The sequence below is a fragment of the Metarhizium album genome, assembly GCF_000804445.1.
Source record: "Metarhizium album ARSEF 1941 chromosome Unknown scaffold_21, whole genome shotgun sequence".
Classification (NCBI taxonomy): domain Eukaryota; kingdom Fungi; phylum Ascomycota; class Sordariomycetes; order Hypocreales; family Clavicipitaceae; genus Metarhizium; species Metarhizium album.
The window spans coordinates 120,748-144,989 of NW_024467595.1; the positions used below are offsets into that span (position 1 = coordinate 120,748).

General features: G+C 54.8%; 2 protein-coding genes across 2 annotated transcripts; one reads left to right on the forward strand and one right to left on the reverse strand.

The window, feature by feature from the left end:
- Positions 1-93: 93 nt before the first annotated feature.
- Positions 94-3,396, reverse strand: MAM_06465 (Metalloenzyme, LuxS/M16 peptidase-like, metal-binding protein; the record flags this gene model as incomplete). The annotated part of the gene is made up of 3 exons (XM_040825263.1): positions 94-285; positions 348-2,562; positions 2,627-3,396. The coding sequence occupies 3 exons, from the start codon at positions 3,394-3,396 to the stop codon at positions 94-96; spliced, it is 3,177 nt and encodes a 1,058-aa protein (XP_040676690.1).
- A 1,102-nt stretch (positions 3,397-4,498) lies between these two features.
- Positions 4,499-7,296, forward strand: MAM_06466 (uncharacterized protein; the record flags this gene model as incomplete). The annotated part of the gene is made up of 5 exons (XM_040825264.1): positions 4,499-4,669; positions 4,723-5,041; positions 5,113-5,292; positions 5,355-6,501; positions 6,564-7,296. The coding sequence occupies 5 exons, from the start codon at positions 4,499-4,501 to the stop codon at positions 7,294-7,296; spliced, it is 2,550 nt and encodes an 849-aa protein (XP_040676691.1).
- Between the last annotated feature and the right edge of the window lie 16,946 nt (positions 7,297-24,242).

The following is a 24,242-nucleotide window of genomic DNA, read 5'->3' on the forward strand; positions in this document are numbered from 1 at the left end:
TGGCATGGCGTCCAAGGGCTCTACAGTCGCGCATTGTATGTGAGTCTAGCCTAAATGCAATATCTACGCCCAATTGGTGATGACCGTACCGCTCTAATCTTGACCCGATTCGTCGTCGTCATCATCATATGAACCTTCCGAGCCCTCTTCCTCTCCATTTTCGTCCTCTTCCCCTTCCTCGTCTTCTCCATCCTCATCGGCCTGCAGACCGTAATCATCATGAAAATAGCTCAGCTCCCGTGTCTGTACCTCGTATCCCATGCCCCTGAAGGCGGTTTCCATATTCTGCCATGCTGTTAGCCCATAAATCTTCTCAACTCGTCTTCTGTTACGTCGCAATTGCATACCTCTAGCATCAGCTTGGCGCAAGTAACCACCACATTGCTCTTGCCCGGCTCAAAACAAGGCAAGATAAACTCTTGCATGGCACGCTTCATCTCGTCGACGGTGACGTCCCGCACCCGTCGGAGCACGTCTTTGCTCCAGTCCTCGGGCAGGCCGCGGACAACGCTGCGTACGAAATTTTGCCGAGCGGCACTCGGCATTGTGGCTTGCTCGTCGGCAAACATGACGACGATTTGGCTAATGGTTCCTTCGAGGAGGTGCTTGTCGATGGGGACTTGGCCGACGGCAATCTTGTGGATGGCGTCACGGGACGCGGACATGGCCTTGTATGCGTCCGGGGAGCGATAGACGCGGTAGGACAGGAGACCTGAGTCGACGTTGCGCGAGAAGTAAGAGCCGTAGGCGTACCCGGCCCCGCGGACGGCGTTCCAGAGGGGTCCTTCGACGGTCTCGAGGTAGCCGATTGCCACCATGATGGCGGGAAACTTGGGGTCCGAGAGGGAGGTGATGCTAGGCGCGGTGCTCACGGAATACGAGCTATCGAGGGTGGTCATGGGCACGATGATGGCGCCGACAGATCCTGGTTTGCGGCCTTCTTCATTGAGGAGGTCTACAAACTTGGGAATCGGGACCATGTCCTCCTGGGCCGTCAGAGTCTCGGCGAGAGTGTTCCACGCAGCGATCGGGTTTTGGAGCTTGGATATGTTTGCGGTGACGAGGAGGCGCATGTTCTGGAATGTAAATAGCGACTTGCGGATGATGTTAAACCACTCAATGACCTTCTTCGGCTCACTCTTGAGGAGCTTCTTGAGGCGCTTGAGATATACTGCCTTGACCAGAATACGCCTGGCTACGGCCAGGGACGTCTTGTCCATGTGGACAGCCGCATCAATCTCTGCAGCCATCCCACGACCGTCGCGCTTGGCCTCAGGAATATCAGCGAGGGCCTTGGTGATGGCAGCCCCAAGGCGCTGGGGATCAAAGACAGAGTCAAACATCATGGTTCGCAGCCACTGGACTGCGGCAGAATACTTATCGGGCTCGACCTGGAAGCCAATCATGTAGCCGTCTACGTCGCCGAGCGAGCGAGAGGATCCAATGCTGTAGCCGATGCTGTCTCGCTCGAGTTCCATCACGACTTGCTCAAAGTCGACTTGCTTGCCATCTCGCAAGATGTGAGTGTTGAAGAAGTTGTCGCTAAATATGGACAAGAGAGGTTTCAGCTCAAACGGCACTTGCGAGGTGCCCAGGTGAATGGTGATGTGCACAAAGTTGGTGGGCACATCTTCGAACTGGATAAACAGTGGCAGTTTACCATCTGTTGCAGAGTCAATGGTCTCCTGTGCCGGACCAGTACCCAAGCCAATTGATTTGGCCCGTCCAGATCGTGCAGTATCAGACTCAATAAAATGGATCGATTCTGTGCCGGGAACACTCCATCGATCAATGACCTCGGCAGGGATGGGCTCGTCATTCTTCTTCTTGGCAGCCTCAAGGCGCTTGGCGAGCTTTTCTAGCCCTTCTGCTCCGAGCTCCCCTTTTCTTTTGGCGATTCTGGCCTCCTCGTCAAGCTTCATCTTCTTGGCTAGTTCGTGGGACGGTTTGCCGAGGATGGAAACGTGGTGGGCGTCGGACATCCATTTGCTCAGAAAAGCTCGCCATTGCTGGTCTGTCCACTTCTCGAGAACATCGTACTCGCTCAGAGTTGCAAGTTCTTGAAGCGTTGAGCCGTCTCGCTTGCCAAAAAGGTAGTCAGTGATGATGTTTGTCGCGTAGAATGACTCTGAGGTTTCGGCATGGAATTTGACCTGGCGCTTCTCGCGCTTTATGCATTCCAGCATATACTCCATGTCAAGTGGCTTACTAGCAACTTCCTTCAGCAGTTCCATCAGTCGTCTTTCCACAAACTCCAGCTTTTCCGTCGCGACACCTGTTGGCTGGAGCCAAATCACGGAGTTTGGCCGCGCCTCCCACCATTGCGTCACAGAGCTGGCAAGCTCTTCCTTCTCGACTAAGACGTTCTCGAGAACGGAAACGGACGAGCCGCACAGGTAAGTGAGCAAGATATTGAGCGCAGAAGTTTCAATCAGATCGACACAGTTGGGGCCGAAAAATCCAATAAGAATCTCGCCGACGGATTCATCCTCTTCAGGAAACTCAGCAGTAGTAACAATGGATTCTTTCAGCGCAGGGGGTTGGGCTGAATCAAGCCAAGGCCTGCAGACCCCAGTGGGTTAGCGGGAAGCCCTCTTGCCATCTCTTGGTCGTGGTTTCACGGTACACTTGCCTGTTAAACTTGGCGTCCAAGGGCGGAATGTCGTCCTTGATACTCTCCTCGAAGTCGTCCAAAATTTGCAACAGGTCGACGTGGTCCGCCTCACCCACGATAACAAGGCACAGATTGCGTGGCTGATACATGTCACGGTGGAATTGGCGAATGCGCTCAGGCGTCAGAACACGCAGGGCTTCCGTCATACCGCCCGTCTCGTAGCGAAAGCCGACATTTTCTGGGTAGAGCAAGCGGCGTGCCTTGAGGTCCATGATCTCGGCGCTGCGGAATTGAACAGCCTGCATCTCGGAGTAAACCACACCAGCATCATTACCCTGGCCGTCGATATGCCAGACCTCGGTGGCGATTGCTTCGTCGGTAATTGTAGGTAGGATTATGTGTTCCAAGTACACGGGAAGAACTTGCGCAAACCCTTCCCAGCCTGCAGTCTCCAGGGTGTAAGCTGTATGGTCTGTTGCTGTCCAAGCATTGGTGCCCGAGTAAGCGCGAGAGGACAGTTTGTCCAAAAGGCCCTTGAACTGGTAGTTCTTGGAACCCATAAACACCAGATGCTCCAGAGTGTGTGGCGCGCCAGAATCGTCACAGATCTCCGTGGCCAAGGTGAAGTATCCGTTGATCTTGGGGCCTTGTCGATCGGCAACGACGACCTGCATGCCGCTCCGCTCCGATACATATTGAGTGATTGTGCACGGAGCATAGTCGGTCTTGAAGCGCTGGACCTTGCGGAACAAGGACTGCCGCATTGTTGACGGCATGGTCATGGTGATGTACTCGGCCAAATGTCAACTATACGAAAGAACCCCGGCGTGTTAGTAGATGCTTCGGCAAAGTCAAAGTTCGTCCTGTCTAGCAATGTCCAGGGTAGCTGAGGACTTGTCGTTCTGCCAACTCGAAAGGGACCGGCGGGATGTACAAGTTGGAGAGGCAAGGAAGGGTACGACAATTAGCGCCGGAGAAGGTATTTCCAGGACAACAATGATCCGCGACCACGGATGGCTGGGCTGGGGGTCAGGGGCGAGATGGCAGGAACATTGAAGCAGATGAGACTCGAGCGCATCGAAGCCGGCCACAACACGGTCGGTGAGACTGAGCCGGGGAATCGACTCTTTGCAGCCAGCAGGGCCGCTGGCCGGTCAAACTTACCACTCGACACGCGGGATATCAGCAGTGGATGGACGTTTCGTGGAAGAGAAGGCCCGAGCTTGGAAGCAGGAAGCCTTTCGGACGCTGATAATGTAAGAGCCCGGTTGTCAAAGTTGGGTTTTGATTTGCGTCCGTGACCCGACACTTGAGCTACCCCGCCATGGCCCCGACGCTCTTCGAGCAGGCAGAAACAACGAGACGGACGGAGCAGAGCGGACTACATAGCCTTGAGAAGAACAGACGGACCAGTGCCAGTCGACCTCTACCACGGGTTGGTTATAACCAGCTCGACACCGAGGAGGGTGTAGATGAGTCGTCAGGTGATATTTTCAGCCTGCAGATGGCTTACGAGATTCGCTGCCCTCCATTGTGCTGCAATCCCCGGGCCAATCAAGACGCGCTGTGGCACGGTGGGTGGGGTCCAGGCAGCGCAGGCTACCCGGTACGGAGCACCCTGCCCAAGAATCAATCACATGTGCCAGGGTTCCGAGCTTGACAGCTTGCCCAATCCACGCCACAGCACAACACCGACCCGTCGTCGATACAACCCTTCGCCTTAACCTCTTGCCGCACCAAGATCACCATCACCATGATACAGTGTCACTGATTTTCTCATTTGTCGCTGCATTCCGCTTTCATTCAACCATCGGCTTCGTGGCGCCGGGCTCCCAAGTAAGGCAGGGCACCAAGACGACACTCACGGACCGTCCCCCGTCGGCCATGGCGGCGGCGGCGGCGGCGGCCACCGAGTCGCAACAGCTCGGCGATGCCATCGTCGCCTTCTCTCTAGAAGGACTGTTCCCCGCAGATGATTCGTCCCTGCTGCCCTTGTCCGAGATGGATCTCGGGCCTGCCATTGGCGCTCTGACCGCGGCCAAGGCCAACCTCGAGGTCCGCATCACACATCGCGCGGGCACAGCATGTATCCTCTAACACGTTGGCAGACCGAAATTCACACAATCAACGAGGAAACCAGAGACGATGTCAGTTCATGGGTGGACAACGCCAAGACGCTGCAGGAGGACATTATCCGATCCAAGACCATGGCCAACGAAATCATACGACAATCGGAGGGACCCGACGCGTCGGGAGAGGCAATCGAGCATGCCGAGGAGAAGGTTCGCTTCCTCAGCCGTGAACTCCAATACAGCCAGCAGCTTCGCGGGGCCCTTGAAGACATCAGAGCCGTGAATCAGCTGTTGGGTCGGGTTGATGCTGCGCGGAGCGAACGACGCGTCCTCGACTCCCTGCGTCTTCTCGAACGTACGTTTATCGTCTGCCGCGTTCACGTCCTCAGCCGAGACTTGGTCGATGCGATACTGACACGGGTGTAGAATCGTGGACTGCCATCGGCCAAATCGGCCTAAGCAAGTCGTGCAGGATACTTCGACGCCTGGACCGTCGAGCGCTGGACCTCAAGTTGAGTATTCACGACGTATTCGACAATGTCTGGAAAGACTTGATTCGGTTTGATGTTGAGGAGGGAAAGGTATCTGTCCGGGAAACCCTCCCTGGTATGTGAAACGACAATCTTATATTCATCATTTTTTTTTCCCTTTGATTTAACCAATCGTAGAGGGCGGCATGACTTTGTCAGACGCCGTCATCGGTCTGAAGGCATATAAAGAGACAGACGAGCGTATGGAACAACTCTGGCGGAACCTGGACGGATGTCTTGTTTCTCCCCGAATGGACAAGACCAAACAATCTCCACGATCTGTTGCGGCCGAGGGCGATGAACTCAAATTGACCGGAAGCAGTGACGGGTCTGTGGCTGCGTTGCTGTCGGACCTGGAGACGGTGTCGGTTTTCGTCGCGCAAAGAGTGCCAACAGAGCTCCTCGACAGTCTGGTCAGCTTCATGATGCCGGATCTCATACCCCGGTTGATCCGGCAATGGCTTAACCCGGCAGTACCGTCATCGCTGCCTGAGATTCCCAAGTTTCAGATCATCATTCAAGTTGCACAGAGATTCTGCACCGCCCTGGAGGCAAACGGATACACTGGCTTCGATGAGCTGAAGGGGTGGGTCACCAAATCGCACATGACGTGGCTGGGACGATGCCGAGAATCTGCACTGGACAGGATTCGAACGAAGCTGGTTCATGGAATCGGTGAGCCCAGGCAAGTCGAAAAGGTAGAGAAACACATGGTCACTGAGGCAGAGGGCAAAGAACTGGCAACAACTGGAGCGGGTGCAGCAGCGGACACGAACGACTGGGGAGCCGCCTGGGACGACGACGCCTGGGACGATCGGAAACAGGACGCCGAGCCGCCTGTGCAGGCCAAGGAAGACGACGGCGCCGACGCATGGGGCTGGGATGACGAAGGCGACGCTCAACAGCCGGCCGAGGGAGCCAAGAAGCCCGAGGGCAAGGGTGAGGATGATGCCGGAGCAGATGCTTGGGGCTGGGGCGATGAGGAAACAAGCGCGGAGCCAGAGTCCCCGAAGCCCTCGCCGAAAAAGCAAAAGACGAAATCCGCGGCGCAGGAGACGAGAGAGCTTGTCCTCAGGGAGACGTACTACATTTCAAGCATGCCGGAGCCTGTTTTGGAGCTCATACGGGCCGTCGTGGAGGACGGCGCTAGCTTGACGGCGGACGGAGACAAGTATCAACTGGTCTCGTCCACGGCGCCGGGGCTCTTCAGTTTGCCCACGTTCGTCTTGGCCTTGTTCAGAGCCATCTCGCCCCATTACTACTCCCTCAATGTGGGTGGCAACATGTAGGGCATACCGTCTACACAGATTCGCCGTGACGGCTGCAACATGACACTAACAATGGCAGGTATCTGTACAACGACGCCATGTACATTGCAGAACAGCTCACAAAGTTCTCCGAGGCCTGGAAAGACCGGGCGGACCTCACACCGCGAGCGCGAAACATGCTACGTCTCGAGAATGACATCAAGACGCTGCAGAACTTTGCCAACAGAAGCTACGCCAACGAGATGAGCGTCCAGAGAACGGTTTTGCAGGACTTGGTAGGAAGTTCGCAGAGCGTCGTCGTTCAAGACGATCCGGAAGCAGCAATCGAATCGGGAGTGGCACGCATCCGTCACATGGCAACGACTTGGGAGAAGATGCTAGCACGATCAGTCTGGTCGCAAGCCATCGGCTCCCTCGTGGACGCGCTCGCCAACCGCGTCATCACGGACGTGCTGGACATGCCGTCCATAGGGCAGGACGAAGCGTACGGCATTGCCAAGCTCATCGTCACGGCAACGTCGCTGGACGACCTGTTTCTGCCGAGCAAGCTCAGGGGCGCGGAGCCGACTCGAGACGAGGCGGCGACGACGGACCAATACGCGCCCAACTGGCCGCGGCTCAAGTACCTCGGCGAGGTGTTGCAGAGCGACCTCAACGGCATAAGGGCCCTGTGGTGCGAGCAAAAGCTAAGCTACTACTTTACCGTGGATGAGATTGTGGATTTGATCAGGGCCAGTTTCGAGGAGAACCCCCGGACCAGGCAAACCATCAAGGACATTCAAAAGACGCAATACCCCGCTGTTGATTTATGAGACACATGGACACATGCATGTACAGTAGACGAATCGATAGAACTGCCCATGTCGCTGCCCATGTCGGGAACCTTGTCGCAGAAATGGACACTTTTTTCGAGTGAAGAAGAAGAAGGAGGAGGAGGAGGAGGAGGAGGAGGAGACCCCGGTTTCCCTCCCCCCCGGCGGGAGAGGTCATTCCGCCGTCATCGATTGCATGAATGTAATGTATCATGTGCCACGCAATTGGAAAGAGGCCAGCCTTGGCAAAACCAAAGCAAAGGAAGGAGAAAGAAAAGAAACGACCTCGCGCAACCATGCGAGAGAAGAGCCGTCAGACTCAGACTCGGAATCCCCGCGTTTTTTCGCGTTTCAGAATCCCAGCCGCATGCCCCGGTGGACATGTAGACACCCCGTCGAGGCTCGTCGACACCAATGCCAATGCCAATGCCAATCCCCCAATCGCCAGCCGTCACCACGTCCGTTGGGTCGTTGGAGCCCTTGGCCGGCCAGGCAGGCGCCGGCCCAGCTTGGTCCTCGGAAGGCCAAGGGCAGCCCAGAGGAGAGAGAGGCAGGGACAGCAGGGACAGCAGGGCGGGAGAGGCGAAAAGGGAAGCAGGGCCGCCATCAGCCCAACAGACCCACGCCGAGCTGTCCAAGACGCCCGACGACGAGCATATACACATGTGCACACATCACAGGCAGAGAGACGCCGAGATGGGAAGCTGCTCCTTGTCGGAAGTTGAACGGCCTCGGGGGTCCGGTCACACGGTGCACACAACAGGCATGGCGCACAGGGTTGATTGATATTTGACGCGTGAGGAGCGGACGGTCCAGCACGGCACGGGGGGTACGGACTCGAGCACGCGCAAGACGAAGGAGGGTCGATTGGAGGAGTAAGGGGGTGGGTGACCGCAGTCAGATGGCAGCCAGGCAGGCAACGTTGACCGATTGAGCGGGGGACAGGAGTTGAAGGGGAGAAATGTGAAAATTGACGAGGGGGGAGAGTAACATTGGGCGCTTGTGGGAAGGCTAGGAAAAAACAAGGGGGGGAAACTAGAGCTAGGGCACAGAGGGGCGCCTTTTTTCTTTACTTTTTTTTTTCCCTTCCTTTCCTACTTCTCGGTCGTGAGACTTGTTGGTGTCGTGTGTCGTGTGTGTGGTGTCGTGTTACGTAGCGCGGGACACAGATTTGTTTCCTCCCTCTCTGCTTCCCGAGGCGTCATGCATCACGGAAACAGCTTCTAGGACCAACGCTCTTCGCCCGTTTCCTTTTCCTTTTACCGTTTGTCTTTGGTTTGCGCCATGTGTCGCTGCTCGTCTGGTTCGGCTACCCCGTGGGCGAGTGAGAGGGAGCTGGCGTTGCGGTTGTGGTGACTCGGTCTGGGCTGTCGAGTCGCACTGCGCCGTGCCCTCGCCGCGGTGCTTCTCGGGAGGTATTTTGTTTTTAGTTGACGACTCTGCTGCGCGGAGGGACAGGCCGAGGGAGAGAGGGCGGCTCGGGGGTTCCGCCCCAAATCTGCGTCGAGTCGTTGCAAGTTGGTATCTGAGACGGGACGAGGGCTGGCGTGTCATGATGACGACAGCGCCGTGGATGCGGTCTTGACCTTGGACGTGCTTCACTCGCGCAAATCGTTGCTCGTAGCAACAACGGGACTTGATGCCACGCGACGACTCCCAGACGCCAGACGAGCATTCGACCTCCTCGGGTCAAGTCCCACCGTGACGTCTCCTTCTACCGAGCATACTTTTCCGCCACGATCCGGCAGAGTCGCGTCAGCGCCTCTACAGTCATCTGTCGTGAGAGAGGACCCCGTCTCTGTCTGAATCACACAGGCCAGACGCAAGCCATGGCAGATAACTCTATTTGGGCCACACACGTCACAGGTCCAAGACAATGCGTGACGGTGGTCACACGGGCCCGGGCTGACATCGTCAGGCAACACGGCCGAGTAGTCCTCCGTACATGAGGCTACTGCAGCCAAGGCTGGATCACCAGCTCACATGCCTACAGGTCGGTGCGCCGAACAAAAGACACCGGGCACCCTGCATGGCCCTATCCCATGCCACAGAAGCCAAGGCACAGCGCATGTCGTCCGTCTGTTCTCGCCTTGAACACGCGAGGGAAGAAAGGGGGGGGGGGGGGGCTTGCAGGCAGACCAACAAGGGACGCAAAGGCAGGGACCTGGGCTGTGCCCAAGGCAGGCGTCGCATACTCCGTGCATGGTTACCACTATCCCAGAGGCTCTGCGTTGACGTGATGCAAAACCTGATGAAACAATTGGTTGGGGGGATGCACAGGAAGGCCCATGTGTCTTGCTCCCCATAGTTGTACCTCTCGTGCCATCAGGTACAGGACTTGTTCGGCTGTTGCCAAGGTTTCCTTCAAACGCTCACATATCATCCGCATTGTCAGTACAGGTGCAAAGCTTGAGCCGTACTCCGTAGACTTTTGCATTTCTGCTGTCAGCACAACGCGCCGCTGTATTGCCGCCGTCATTCGCTGTCTGGCTCTTCGGCACCTCGACGACCCTGACCGTCGTCGTAGTATCAGGCTACCGGGACTGAACGGGGCAACTAGAACTCGGAATAAAGGTGGTGGGCGAGGATGATTGATACAGCACAGAGGGCCAGATACTTTCGTCACATCCCCGCGGAGACTAAAAATCCGATCACAGAGAGGTGGAAGTCGTGGGCAAATCACCCGTGGTCCAAGACAGCCGTCTTTTGACGCCCTTTGACCACCGGCGGTGACGACGCTCCTCTTCCGTGTGACGTTGTTCATCCTGTTCCTTGCTCATCACGTACGCTTCTCTGTGCCGTGTATGAGGGGGCGGCCAAGAAACGAACGCCCATCGGACGCCCATCTCGGCCGCGGACTGACTGACGCTCTCTCTAAAGACACGATTACCAACTTCTTCTTGTTTCCCGGAATCTGCAAACCTTGGCGTCGCTTTTACGGCCCCAGCACGGAGTACTCCGCATGTACGGAGTATATCCGCGCAAGACGCCGCCGTCTGTGGGAGTCCCAACTGGTCAGCGTCGACGACATCAGGCGGCATATTCAGAAAAAGCAAATACAGGGCGACGACGAGCCTCTCTTTGAGCTTGATACGGCATCCATTCACCGGAATTGGATATCAGGCACACATTCTGTCACTTCTGTCACCCTGGCCCGCTCTGTAGTGCTCGGTGCTTCCCATCCAGAAGCCCCTTCCAGGCATGGACTGGCGCCTATTCGGTCCAGCCTGCAGCTTGTCCGACGGAGTTGGCTGACGGGTGTCTTGTCACGGTGATGGCGAGGCTGGCTGCCACGGTCGATTCCGCATAGAAAAGGCGGTCGTCGACTTGTTCCCGAGAGCCCGCGCTGGATGCGGCATACGGACACATTGTTCATGATGCCCAGATACGGTGCCGCTCTTGAATCATTCTTGGTGCTGCTGCAATCCCAACCAAAGCCAGGGGCCGTCTAAGGTGTAGCCTGGAGGCCCCCTGACTCCCAGCTTTCTTTTGGCCATTTCTCCTCCCACACCGTCTCATATGGCCAAGATGCAGTCATCTTGCGCCTCGACAAAGCACTTCAAACAGCTCCATTCCTTGTCAGGGTCTCTGTCGCCGATCGAAATCGACATAGCTCCGGGCTCCGGGCACAGGGTCCAAAGGGGTCAATGTCAATCAATTGTCTAGACGCAACTTGGCCCAACAGACGTCGTAAATCGTACTCCGTACCCGCAACTAAACTCGGCCCCAGCTCGACGTGGGAATTCAATCCGTCGAGTGGCGTCGGGGCTAAAAAAAAGTTGCTCCTTTCTGCATGATTCCCCAAGTCGTCCCATGATCAGCTTCGTCTCTGCCGCGCCCTGCCACACAAAAGGTGCAAAACAAGTCAAAGGACCGCACGCGCCATGGCCATAATAGTTAGTCGATCTACTATCAAACTGACCGGAGCACTGAGCGAGGGGCTCTGCAGCACAGTCCAGCGATGGATCAAGGGTCAATGAATGAACGGAATGAATAGCTCATCTTTGTCTCACGCCCCATCCTCAATCCAACATGTACACTACGCTCTCAACGACTTCGAGATGAACCGAACCATGCGCCGCTGTGAGCGGGAGTTCCCTTCCACCCCAGCAGGTCTGTCCGGCCCTCCAGGACTTGGGCGTGTTCAGGCGCTGGTGTGACGGACCAATATGCAAGACGTCCACGTGGGGTGTTTGACACACAACGCACAGCGATGGAAACAAAGCAGAGGTCGAGGTCGATTTATGTTAGGCACAGACCATTTCAGCCATGATGTTTTGCCGGCAAGGTGAGAAGGGCTATCAGATCGGCCGTGGCGCATTATGCGCACGGAAAAATTCATCAAAACGTGCTGATCCCGTGCATTCATGAACTGTGTCTGTGTGAAGGAATGGGCTGGGGCATTGCGTCGCATCGAGACGGCCAACGCTGCAGCTGGACCAGGACGGCGGTCGTGATATGTACGCACCAGCCTCGGCCTCGGCGGTTGTTGCTGTTGTTGGTGACTGTTTTATTTTTTATTTTCCTTCCCTCTTCCCTTTTTCTCTTTCTCTCCTTTTCCCTCTCCTTCTTGTCCTCCTTCTTGTTCTTCTCTTGCCTTCTGCGCCGTCCTATCGTGACGAAGACGGCCCAAGCACAAGTCCATGTGCGCCTGTCCTCGACGTCGGGTCGCTGTTCGCCGGTAGCTCTTGCCCCTCCTTGTTTTCGTCATTGTCTGCAAGTGTGTTGCGAAGGTTCGATCGTGATACACAGGCAGTAAGCTAGTATACACTTCGTACCATGCTGCCGTGCCTTTCACTACCGAAGCTGCGGTCCAGGCCACAAAGGGGCGTGTGTGAGCAACCATGGCCCATCCATCATGCAATGCAAGTGTACGGAGAGGACTTCAGCCTGCAGTGCAGTTGCTTGCTTGTACAGGAGGATCCTTGAGCTTGTGTCGCCATGGCTTAAACTGCTGCCAATCTTTCGTGCCGTGCGTGCCGGGTAGCGCTGCGACCCGGATCGAAGTAGCGTGCGGCGTGTAGCAGGCAATGTACATTGCCGAAGCCCGTCACCGGAACAAGGCTGAACGATTCCTGCTGTATTGGTGTACCGTGTTGGCACACCGCATTTTCTCATTCCAGCAGAGGACACAGATTCTCGTTCGTTGTAAGCGTGACTAACTTCGTCCATTTCCGGATGAATACGTGGAACATGTACGTGACGATTGTATTCTTGAAATTCGTATGTGGGTAAAAATGGGACTCAACTTCACGGAACAGAGTACCGCCTTTTCCCTTTCATTCTTTCCAGTGACTGGTTAGTTCCAAGGTACACATGAGAATCATGACTCCATTGCGCAACTCACATCTGCCTCTGTGTTTTAATCATGTCCGGGGTTAGAAAGGAACTGGCCGAGTATGCCGCCATGCGAGAAACCCAGAAAGGCTCAGTAGCGGTATCATTCTGCCCAGACACCTTGGCTACCTAGCTTTGATGTAGTGACTCTACCTTCCTCTTTCACGTGCTTGTCGAGTGACCTAATCACCCGAGTCGAGTCTCCTTTTCTCTGCCAATAACCCGCAGTCACGAAAGCCGGTAAGCCAAGGCCGGGGTTTTCGCTAAATGCGAGATGCAATCAACAGTGGACGGGAGCAAACAACAGACTTGTAGAGGCTTGGCATTCCCGTATGTATGGCCATTTTGTTTCCAATTATAGTCTGCCGCCCAAGGGCTCCGCTAGATCAATTGGGAAATTCATCTGCATCTGCATCCGTTGTCCTCCTCCTCTCCTGCTGTGCAAAGACTTGTGTTGATGTGACATTGACATGTTGCCATTTTCAAGCTCACGTTCGTTGGCAGCGAGACACAGACAGCAAAACAGACAACTTCTTGCGCCGTCTGGCCGTGTCTCGGGAGGTACGACTCTGCACGAGGGCCGCAGTCAGCCATGCCGTGGGTGGTCTTGTGTGACTCGCCGAGGTCCTCAAGGACAACGACCTTTTACCACCATGGACTAATATTCTCCATGGCCCAGGATGCTGAAGCCGGCAACTCTGTTATCTGGTCCGGGACCGCCGTGGGAAACACCAGTCTTGCAATTTGTGGGCATGTAAGTCATCGTCCAGCGACGTCTGTATGATCGATTCCGGCCACCCATTCATTGTCATTGCACGAATACCCCCAAAAATGCCACGTGAGAGGAAATCGCGGGGCTTGACAGGGACTTGGTTGGACGAGTCCTGAGAGGTGTGTGCGAGTGTGCGAGTGTGCGAGCTTGCGCTTGGCAGTATTCCGTGCGTATGTACAATGTGGTATTTCTCGCCTTGATGAACGCTCACGGAGCAGGAATGTTTGTAAGATTTGCTTGCTTTCAAAGGCCTGCGATGATTGGTCCTATCTTGGTGTTGGAAGACGTGTCTGCCCTGTTGCTTCTAGAAACCTTCCAATCTCTGTCTCTCGACGGCTCGCACACTGCGGAGTAGAGGACAGAGATACCTCTTGACCCTGGCTATTGACAAGGGAGGGAGGGCCCTGGGTGGCTGGAGAGGACCAAGATCCTGATTCTTGACTCGCATGGGGTGCGTCGCGCAATTCAATTTGCGACAACTTATTACAAGGCAGGCACATGTCCATACCATGTACCCTCCCTGAACGGCCGGGGGTTGTTGTTGACCGAGAAGTCTGAGTCTGAAATTGAAAAAAATGAAGACTTTTCGATTAGTTCGGTCTTGTTCGCCCGGGCTTGTCCTTCCTGTGGCGTTATCACCGCAGGGCCTGCTTGTCTCCATGTCGTCGTGCAAATAGTTATGATCCCGGAAAAAGTGGAATGACAAGCTCATGAAACCCCGGGCTTTCCTCCCCCGTAATCGTCAGGGAAGGAACGAGCGAGCATCAGCCGCTCCCCCCCGCCCCCCAGAAAAATAAGAAAAGAAAAGAAAAAGAATGAAAGAAGGAAGAAGAATGAAAGGGGAAAAAAAAAATAGTGGCAAATAATAACCCTGTTGCCAAGGACCCGGTCACAAAAAAAGGTCGGCCTGGAAATAGTTACTCCAAATCATTCGGGGCAATAATATCCTTGACTTGGAACGCAGGATTCCCCAACACTGGCAAAACGACACGCAAGGCTCTTGCTCCTGCGCCTCGTCCTCGTTCATCATGATGTTGAATATTCATCGAAAATTGTCCTATACCAGCGAGTTAGTCGGCAATGCTGCCTCTTCGCTCCGAGCAACAACACAGCTTCAACTCAGTCACGGCTTGTCCGGCCATTCCACAACAGCCTTTGTGCAGACGACAGGCGCCTGGCACGAGCGGGCTTCTAGCTGGAGGTTATTCAAGAAGGCATGAGGCATGAATACGCGAGTCATACCCGGACCAACTCACCTGCCGTAATAGCTCCTAGCCCACGTTACTCTCATCCTCAAACTACCCTACGCCAGCTGTCTTATGAAGCAGGGCATGTGTCCTTTCGCAACCAATGACTTTGGCCGGATGGGCGAGTGTGCCAAATAAGAGCAGACTGTATCGCCTAGACCAAGGATAGTGCTCCAAACACCCGAACAGTGGATTGAACACTCCATTGATGGAGTATTCACTGGAGCGACAAATGTCCAACTCGTACTGAATATGAACATGTCACATCTACTGCCAGGCACATAGTGTTTTTTCTTCTCATTGCCCACATAAAACGGCTTTAAGCACACCGCGGCGACAGTTTCCCTTGTTGAGCTAACCTACTCGCCTCAGTCCATAGCTCACTTGACTCAATTGCAACCCAGAACATACTACTAGTCGGGACTACAAAGGAGGGGGTTCCCGCGATCGCAGGGGATGCATCCGAGTAAACTTCGTGCTCCAGGCCAATACATATGTAGTCCCTAGGCAGTCATCTTATAGGTTGTCTCTGAGCCTGCAGAAGCGGAGCACTTGCAGCTTGTCCAGCTGGAACTATAACGTGGCCAGAGAACATGAAACCATGTTGGAGCATGACACCGTACGAACCTCTTGAACCCCATGGCAGCCATCAGTTTTGATGATGACCTGTTTTTCAACAGGATGGGGCGTTGAGCAGGAACCCTGATAGCTTGCACTGGGTCAAAGTAGACGGTCAACTAAGTCAACAATAGTGTCTTAGGGTCCCTTGTAATCGCGGGAAAACATTCCGCGTGACCTGATGCGTACCGTAGTCTGAGGCTTTTTTTTCACCACGTTTGCAGACGAGACAGCGACTTTCGGGCTTATGGTGATGTAGACTGCATATATTTCTCGTAAGCATTAAAAACGAACGGGTATACCGGCCTAGAGGCACCCCAATGGGTTCACCACTTTTGCTGATTGCGGGTTTAGTTACCAGGGGAAAAGAGCCACTAGACAATGCGGAGCCTGCAAAGCTTAGCAAGGCGACTGATTCGAAAAGAAGCGGGCAGGGACGTACGTCAATGTGTCTCAAGCCCTGACATGGACCAGTTTGGCTTGGCTGGAGAAATATACCCCCTCAAACCCGCCCCTCCACGGGGGTATCGGCAAAACTTGAGGCTCAGCAGATGGGGGTGAATGACAGCTGAGGACGTCATCGTTCCTGAGCGGAGTCAAGCAAATGGGATCGCCTGGGTCCGTACTCCGTAAGCAGTCTGGCCTCTCATGCTGTTGCTAGTAGGACTCGAGCAAGTCCAGCGTCCTCGGCGCTGCGTTGAGTGACAAGTCGATGGTTTCGGCGTAGGTCTGGTTGGACAGTGAGAGCCCAAAGTTTCTCGACTCGGCCTTCTGGTGCGCTGCGTGTCTCACCTGCTGCCCCCCCGATGCTTCCTGCTCTCTGGGTGTCTCTGTACCGCCAATTCATGTGGACATCGTCAGGGACTGACAATTTGGGAATACCGGCCGCTCGCATCCTTTTTTTATTCGGTCTTTCATTGAGCAGATGCATTCATCTCAGCTGGTTGGTACGTAGCAAGCTGTGGGACAAGCTTCCCACATAATCTCGATAGGGTAGGGTAGATTTGGATTTGGTATGTAGGTCAAGATGACGCGGCGAGAAGAGGTGCCAGATGCGTAGGCTCACTGGACGGAAATTCATTTTCATGGTCTACCTGTTGTGGATAAACGTACCGGTGCTACCATCGTATTGCCGAAAATGTCATTGTTGATCTTTGCTGCCATGTTTACGTTCTGGTCAAGGCACGGTGTCGAAATTGTCGAACTGCTTTTCGATGATCGAGGTATGTAGTTACCAGCCCACCATTGTGTGATGCGGCCAGTCCGATGTAGCCGACCTGAAGAGTAGCGAGCAAAGCTTGTATCTCTGCTGAATGAAGGGAATAAAGTAGCCTCAAGCCATTTGTGATCTGGTTGAGTCAACTACACGTCCTCGGACAATTAGAGACTGATGCTGGATGCGAATTGCAAGCTGTGTTGGACATTACTACCACAAGGGACAAAGCCGATCCAAGCTGCCTTGTTCGACTTGGGAAGTGTGGGGAAAGAAGCGCTGGGCGTTGAGACTCCGGCGGTACTTGATACGCCACCCATCCGAATACCGGGCGTAGATTCACAGGTATTCCATACATGCGTGTCAATATCCACCCCCTCAACCGGCGGGTTCTTCCTGCCAAGTCTTGCCATGTACTCCGTAGCGACTCCCCTGCTCTAATATTATTACGTGTCTGCTCCTCTTTCGTTTAGTTTCGTGTCGTTTAGCGGCCTGCAGAGGCGAAAAGTAAACCGATTGTTAAGCCAAGCACCAGCTGGATAGGACAGCGGATTCATTCCCAATGACGCCTAAATCAGGAAAGCTGGACAATTTCAGTTGAGCTTTGTCATTGTTGTAAGTTCTCGCCATTCCTGCCTCCAGAATACCTCCTTTTGTGCGGGGTATTGATTTTGCGGCACAGCTGGTGCGTGTTGATCGCGACTTAACTGCATACGGACAAGACGAGCCGTCCCTATCATCCTAGTAGTACTTCTGGTGCTAAATCTTGGACATGCACTCCGCATATTTCAGAAAGAATGATGGGCTTGAAGAGAACAAATAATCCCTGGACGAAGCCTCCGACACTCGCGCCATCTCGCTGTCTGGCCGGGTTAGGTTCCCTAGCGCCTTGTATCGGCTGCGCCAGACGGGGACGCCGCAATATCTGGTCTACGTCCCTGTCTTTTGGTCATGCCAAGCAGCCAAGTTAACCATGATCGGGACTCGGGTTGGCTGGTGTCCGTCGAGAAGCCGTCTCCAGCAGCAAGTTTGGTGGCTTCGCTCGGTATCACTGGAACGCGAGTTTACCTTCAGTTTGATTGGTTGCCTGGCCGGGTTATCGGGACGGAATGGATGGAATAGAGAGCAGTGACCAATTGAGGAAGAGGCAGGCTCACGAACCTCTGTCACACAGGCAAAATACAGGAGCCTACCCACTCAAACGTCTGTCAATTATCATCTTCAATTGTTGCAGACGGGACCCTTTCCTCCAGTTGGGGTGAGCGCAGATGTCTAGACTTTTCGAGTGAGGACGTCACAGGTTGACTTGGCAGGGAACACTTTCCAAGGTACCTAAATACCTACTTGCTGTGGGCACCTAGGTATCTGGGTAGGTACAAGTTACTTACCTAAATTAAGAGGTAGGCATCCAATGAAGCGTCAGTACTTTTCAAGTACGAAGCAGGGTCACGCCAGCCAAGACTACGGAGCCGAAAACCCGTCTTGGTTTCTGACCATTGTGCTTGGCACCGACTTGTGTCCAAGTTCTGCGTCAGACCAGTGCCTCAGGCAAAAGCCCTTGCTTTGTGTCAAATCACCCCCTGACCGATTGACTGTTGTAACTTGTGATTGTGATTGTACATGCAACGACTGATTCGAGGTTTGGCGGGACTGTAGCGACGCTGGCTTGCCTACGGAGTACTGCTATCCAATTCCTGTCAAGTCTGACCCCGCGGCGTGGTGTCGTTCAAGGGTACCATGCTGGCGGTACTGAGTGAGCAACAGACGCCGCCATTCTTTAACGAGTTTGTGTCACTTACGACAGGGCCCGGCCAGCAATGTTAGGAGCAACCCCATCACCGACATGCTGCTGGCTTGATTGATGTAGTACGGAGTCGAACGATGCAGAACTCAAAACACCAAGTAGCCTGCGGAGAAGATACCCCCCCTGGGTAGCTACTCATCCATGTCGACATTCGATCGTGTAACAGTCATAGGCACTTTCCGCGTCGGCTTCTCTTCCTATTGTTGCATTTCTCGCCGCAGTTTTACTCTTTTCTATGCCTCGAGACACGACGCCGAGTTTGCATATGCACCCCACCAACAGACGTCCCTACATCTCGAGAGTGCAAGGCAGTTCAGCGACACACATCCTGTCCGGACGGCACGGCGTCACCATTGCGTCGTTGGGGGGTAAGCTGGGTCACAGAGCCGGGCAGGACGAAAAACAGACAACGAAATTGCGTTTCATCAAGATGACGCGACGCGGCTTGCCAATGGACCAATGGTGGAGCTGGCCAGGTCTTCAACGCGGGGTGCGTAATGGGCCGCATGTCTGGGCGAGACTGGGCGTAATTGGGCTCCGCTTGCTTGCCATGTTGCAGCGCAGCCTTCAACCCACGAGCGGCCAGCCAGCCCATGCCCTTGAATATTCGAAACCATGGCGCGTAGTCGGTTGTCGCGACCCATGCCAGCCCTGCGATAATGACCCTGCGTAGTACCAACTTTACTAGGCACATGGTGGCATCCATTAGGCCCATGAAGAGGATAGTCTGGCAGCGTTTCTGCGGCTCGAGTCAATGACGACTGGAGTGACCTGCCAGGCACTTTGGCAGCCGGAAAGTTTTCTGTCGTCGTCGGATGATAAAGCGCCGTTGGCCCAGCATTTGCGGACTTGAGGCTTGCTCGTGGGCCGTTTTCAAGGCGGCTCCAGACCATGGGCCGGATGGCGACAGGATAATAATAATAGGCAGTGGGCGCCGACGGCCAGACCGCCGGGGGCACAAATATTTTGCCTGACAAACCATCTCAACATGCCCAGTCTGCCCAAGGCTCACTCCGGTGGAAGATAGAGCCACGCCCTTTGAGCCACAAATGCCATCTCTGGAGCTCCAGCCACAGAGGCATGTTGTAAGGATATTCGAAATACGTACGTACGGAGCACCGTGCTCGGTACGGAGCACTGCTAGTGGGCAATCGCAAACAGCAGTGTTGTCAAACCAACCAATTCAGAGCCTCAAAGCCCCGATCTAAACCCGCTCGAGGTCCATGAGCTCATGGCTGCACCACTAACAGCTGTCACACAACGACGGCCAGATCATCACCGTCATTATTATTCTCCTCGACGCCTTTCTGCACCCTGCGCTGTCTCATGCCGTGCTGCATTTTTTTTTTTATCAGAGAAGGGGACCCCCTGCCTCCATCCCCCAATTAAATAAAGTTAGGAAGAAAAACTAACACACAGCACATGCTCCGTAAAAAATATACAAATGCAGGCAAAAAAAGACAAAAAACAAAAAAACAAAAACAAAAACCAAATCTGTGCGGCCGCGCGATATCCCCGTCGGGAGATGCAAGCGGAAATTATTACGTCGTCACCCACCCGGCGAAGACAGACTCGGTACTCCTCATTGTTAGGAAGTGTACGGAGGAATAGTCGGTCTACAGAGTATTCGGCACGTCATCTGGTGCTAGAAGCGCAGCGCTGTTTGCGGTCTGGGCTGGTGGCGTTCACGCCACACCCCCAGCTGCTGCTTGCTTGGGTGCGTGCCTAAGTAAGTACGGAGGACTCAAGTAAGTATGCGAGAAAATGTGCGCCAGACACCCCCAGACTTGTGTGCTGCCTGCCCTGGCTTCTGTGTAGGGCCCCGCCTAGCGCCATTGCCACGCCCTCGAAGTCCTCAAGCCCGTACTCCGTAAGCCATTTGCGTTTGGCTTCAGTGTTTGGCGCGCCTGGCGGGAGCTCAGATCTCACGAGTTCTGCGTCATACCACGGCCACGAGTTGGCCGACGCCATGACGGGTCGACCGCACAGGTGCACACTGCAGGTGCATGCTTGACAGGTAATGACTGCTACCCATCGTTTTGGACAGATTCGTTTTCGTACGACGCACCCTGTCTGTACGGAGAAGTGCTTGCATACAATGTGTCGACAGGAATTGCAGCACCCTGGCAGCTCATGGACCCGTCGACGCTCGACGCTGTGCTCCGTACCGAGTACAGAGTACCGAGCACAGAGTGCCGAGCACGGAGCACGGGGCACGGAGCACGGAGTACAGAGTACAGAGTACAGAGCACCGAATGGTCCATGCAGCTTTAGGCGGCGGCCTCTACACTTATGCATGTCACGGCGTGCTCGCCTGCCTGCTGGTGCTGGGCCGGTGCTGGGCCAGCGCTGGGCCAGTCGCGTGTGCCAACCCGTCGTCGTCGTCGTCGTCGTCGCCGTCGTCGTTTGTTGCGGCTGTCAACGATGAAATGTCCATCCTCGTGACTTTGGTTTCGTGTCTCCTGCATGGATCATGGGTGACAATCGACCAAAGACGGCCAGAGGCTGCCAGACGCCACGAATGGATATTTGCGACAGAGCTCGTCGATTCGGACGCGGGAGAGCAGACCGCCCCGGCAAGGTGAAGGCCCAAGGCGCACGGCAGAGAACCAGACGGATGCGGGATATGGTTCTATTACTCCACGGAGTACTCGGTCTATTACTCGGTGCTCATCAGTCACTCGGTTCTCATGTCGCGCAGCACAAGCCCTTTTAGGCACGAGAGCCTGAGAATGTCGTCTTGCCTTGTCCTTTCTCCATGCATTGTGTCACACAGGACATGACTCTCTGTGACGCAGCCACGGGCCCCAGGATCTCGCCGCCCTCGCCGCGGCCATGCTAGACGGTACAGAAAAGAGGCCACCTACACTACGGAGTATTCCTGCACGTCCCTTTGACTTGGTGCGCTGCTCTAGCTGCGGCCCTGCCTTTGTTGACCTTGGGCCCATCCATGTGCCATCAATCCGTCCTGCTCTCCTGTTGTTGCTGGCCACTTGGCAGGATTTGGAGAGGAAGAAACAAGCCGTCAACTTGGTAAAGAACCCTGTACCCTGTTTTAGCCGTTGTCAAGATGCGGGCTGGGCATGGGCAGGTCACGGCGCATGATGGGGACGTGGACTCTCGTTGGCCTTTCGGCACGGCGGAGAGAGAAAGTCAGAAATCCCCATCGCCATCAAGCAAACTCTTTTTTTTCAAGTCAGGCAGAGTCACGGTGCAAGGTGCCAGTGGCCCTGAGCTTGCTCCGTCCCAAATAGCCGGGTCCATCACCCAGCGGACGGCTGTGGCGAGCTACTTCAGTAGCTTGCTTTAAGAGGTTCGAAAGGCTTGCTTGGACTTGTGGGCTTGGGCTTGGGCTTGGGCTTGGGCGTGGGCGTGGGCGAGGGAGTGGGCTTTGTTTCTGCCGGGGCTTCCATGCCCCTCCATGATGAATGACCATGAATGAGGGCACGGAGTAGAGATGCCAGCAATACTTTGTTTGCACGGTGATTCGAGCACTCGACCGAGTTATGCGAGCCTGTTTCTGCCTCACAACCAGGACTAATTGGACTAATTGGCGCTAAAACTTGACAGCTCCCCCAACAAGGACGGGGTACTCCGTACGCCGCGACGACTCTCAATTGGATTGGAGCTTACTGATGGCCTCTAATACTTGGCTGGACGTTGTTGCGCGCACGAGGGAAGTGCTTGGTCCCTCCGTCCAGAGCGACCGGCAGAGTGACCAAGTCGAGGTCTGACACATTAGGCTTAATACGTACTCCGTACGTACTTACCCAGGTCCGGAGAGGTACTCGGATGTCACGGGTTTTGTTCATTCTTCTCGCCAGTAGTTCCTGTTAGGGTCGCGTTGCATACTGATGATGCACTAAGCGTCCATCAATCTTAATCGTCACTCACGTATGTCACTCAAGTTTGCCTCCTGTCCTTCCATGCTGGTCATCTCGCCGAAGCTGCCAGCGCGCCTGCTAGCACACCAATGCCTTAGCAAGAATACCGCCGGCCAGCGCCATGCTCACCCCCCCTCCCCTTTCCACCAAGTTGAGCAAAGTCCTTTTTTTTTTTTTTTTTTTTTTTTCCTTTTTTGTCCCGTCACCTTGGTGCTTGGGTTGGCCTGCAGCCGACCTCGTTTGCTGTTGTTAAATTTCCTTTATTTTTCCGCCAAGCTAGTACTCCGTCTTTTTATATATGTACCTTGAGTGTTTTTTCTACTGCAGCCACACCCTTCTGTTGCCCCGCTACCCCCCCTTACCCCCCTTTCCCCTCTTGTCAGCCCACGTCTGTCGACGCCTGCTCGCTTGCCCATGCCAGCCAGGGAGGCAGAGGGGAATCCATCCCATCCATGTCAATCGATTGATGAACACCCATCCCATTGCCCTTGCTCCCGGACTTCGCAGAAGCGCATACCAAAAAATCCATTTCTGATCGTTGTTGACCTACGAGAGGGCCTGCCCAGTGCAAGTTGGGAGTTGTTGGTTCAAAGTACCAAGCTCCTCCGAAGGCACACTCTCGTACTCGGTACTCCCTCGAGTTACATGGTGCTCGTCTTTGGTGAGGACTCGAAATTTACTACTTTTACTTGCATATCCCACGCTTTCCAACCGTCCCTTCCTCCACCACCTTCTTGCCCTAGACCTCGACTACCTCCTTCCCTCTTCAAGGCTTGTTACGCCTCGGCCAGCTACTTTCTTGTTGTTCCCGACACATTCACATTGATTGACATTGACCATTTGCGAATGCACAAGCAGTGCTCTCTCCACGTCGCCCTGTGAGCATTGTGCATTCACCTCTTGTTCCTCCTGGTAGTCTGGGCCACCTGCCATCATCAAGTACCTGGGTACCGAGTACTTATAGCTTGCTGTCCCGCCACTGCTCACACGACGGCGCTGTCGGCTTGCCTCTCTGCTACCCACCCCAGAGCGCTTTCGTCTAGACCCTCGCCACCGCCAGCATACTTCCAGCACACGACATCAAATTTTCTGCAAACCGTCCTGGATTTACTCGAACTGCCTCGACTCACCCTCTCACCTACGCAATTGTGCAGCAGCAACCAGCAGGACAATTGCTCTACCCACGTTCTTACTCCCACGCGTTAGTCTTGCGAGCCAAACATATATTTGCGCTCGTTCGCTTTTGCGCCCTGGTGCTGTCCGTCTGACGTCTCCCGAGCCCGAGTCTTTTCCGCGCCGTTCAGCAGCAGAGGGGGAAAATAGGAATCAAAATCTCCTGCTGGACGTACCGAGGCTCTGCAGCCTTCGTTAGAGGCCAGCTTGACGCACCTAACGATCGCGCTCTTATCTTTTACCAAGGTCAACCCTAGGCTGGGCATTACTCGACTTCTTCTGCGGCTCGCGAGCGATACCTAGTGCTGCAGCAAACAACGTACATAACCCCGTACCCAAAAACAGCCACCTGCATACTACGTCGCGCTGCAGGCCTGCCACCTCATCATCGACCACACGCTGCCTTTGTTCTTGGGCCTCTCTGTGTCGACCTGACGGCCCTCCAGATCGCCCCCAAGCTGTAGCTCTGCTACCACACCCGGGTCGCATATCCATCGCAAACTGCCCCGGTCGACATAGGACGTACAAAAAGGACCAATTGGTAGGCAATTGCCATCCAGACGCACCACTCGCAGCCGCCTGCTTGCCCGAGCCCCTACAGCCATCGTTGCGGAAGACGACGCATCCGATACCACCACCTTGAGCATCTTCCTGGTCAGCAAGCCTTTTGGCTCTGCTGCAGATTTGCTAGCTCGGCATAATTGCTCTTCCTCCCTTCTGTCTCGTCGCACTTTGCCGGAGCCTGCTACTCCTGCCCCGGTCCACTCCTGTTCCCAACATGCATACCGGACTTACACTGGCTTCATAAATGTCGACTCGGTCATTCTGAGGTAGCTCGAGGCTCCATTCTGTTTCCGTCGCCTCTGTTCATGTGCGGTGCTGCAACTAGTGCACAACC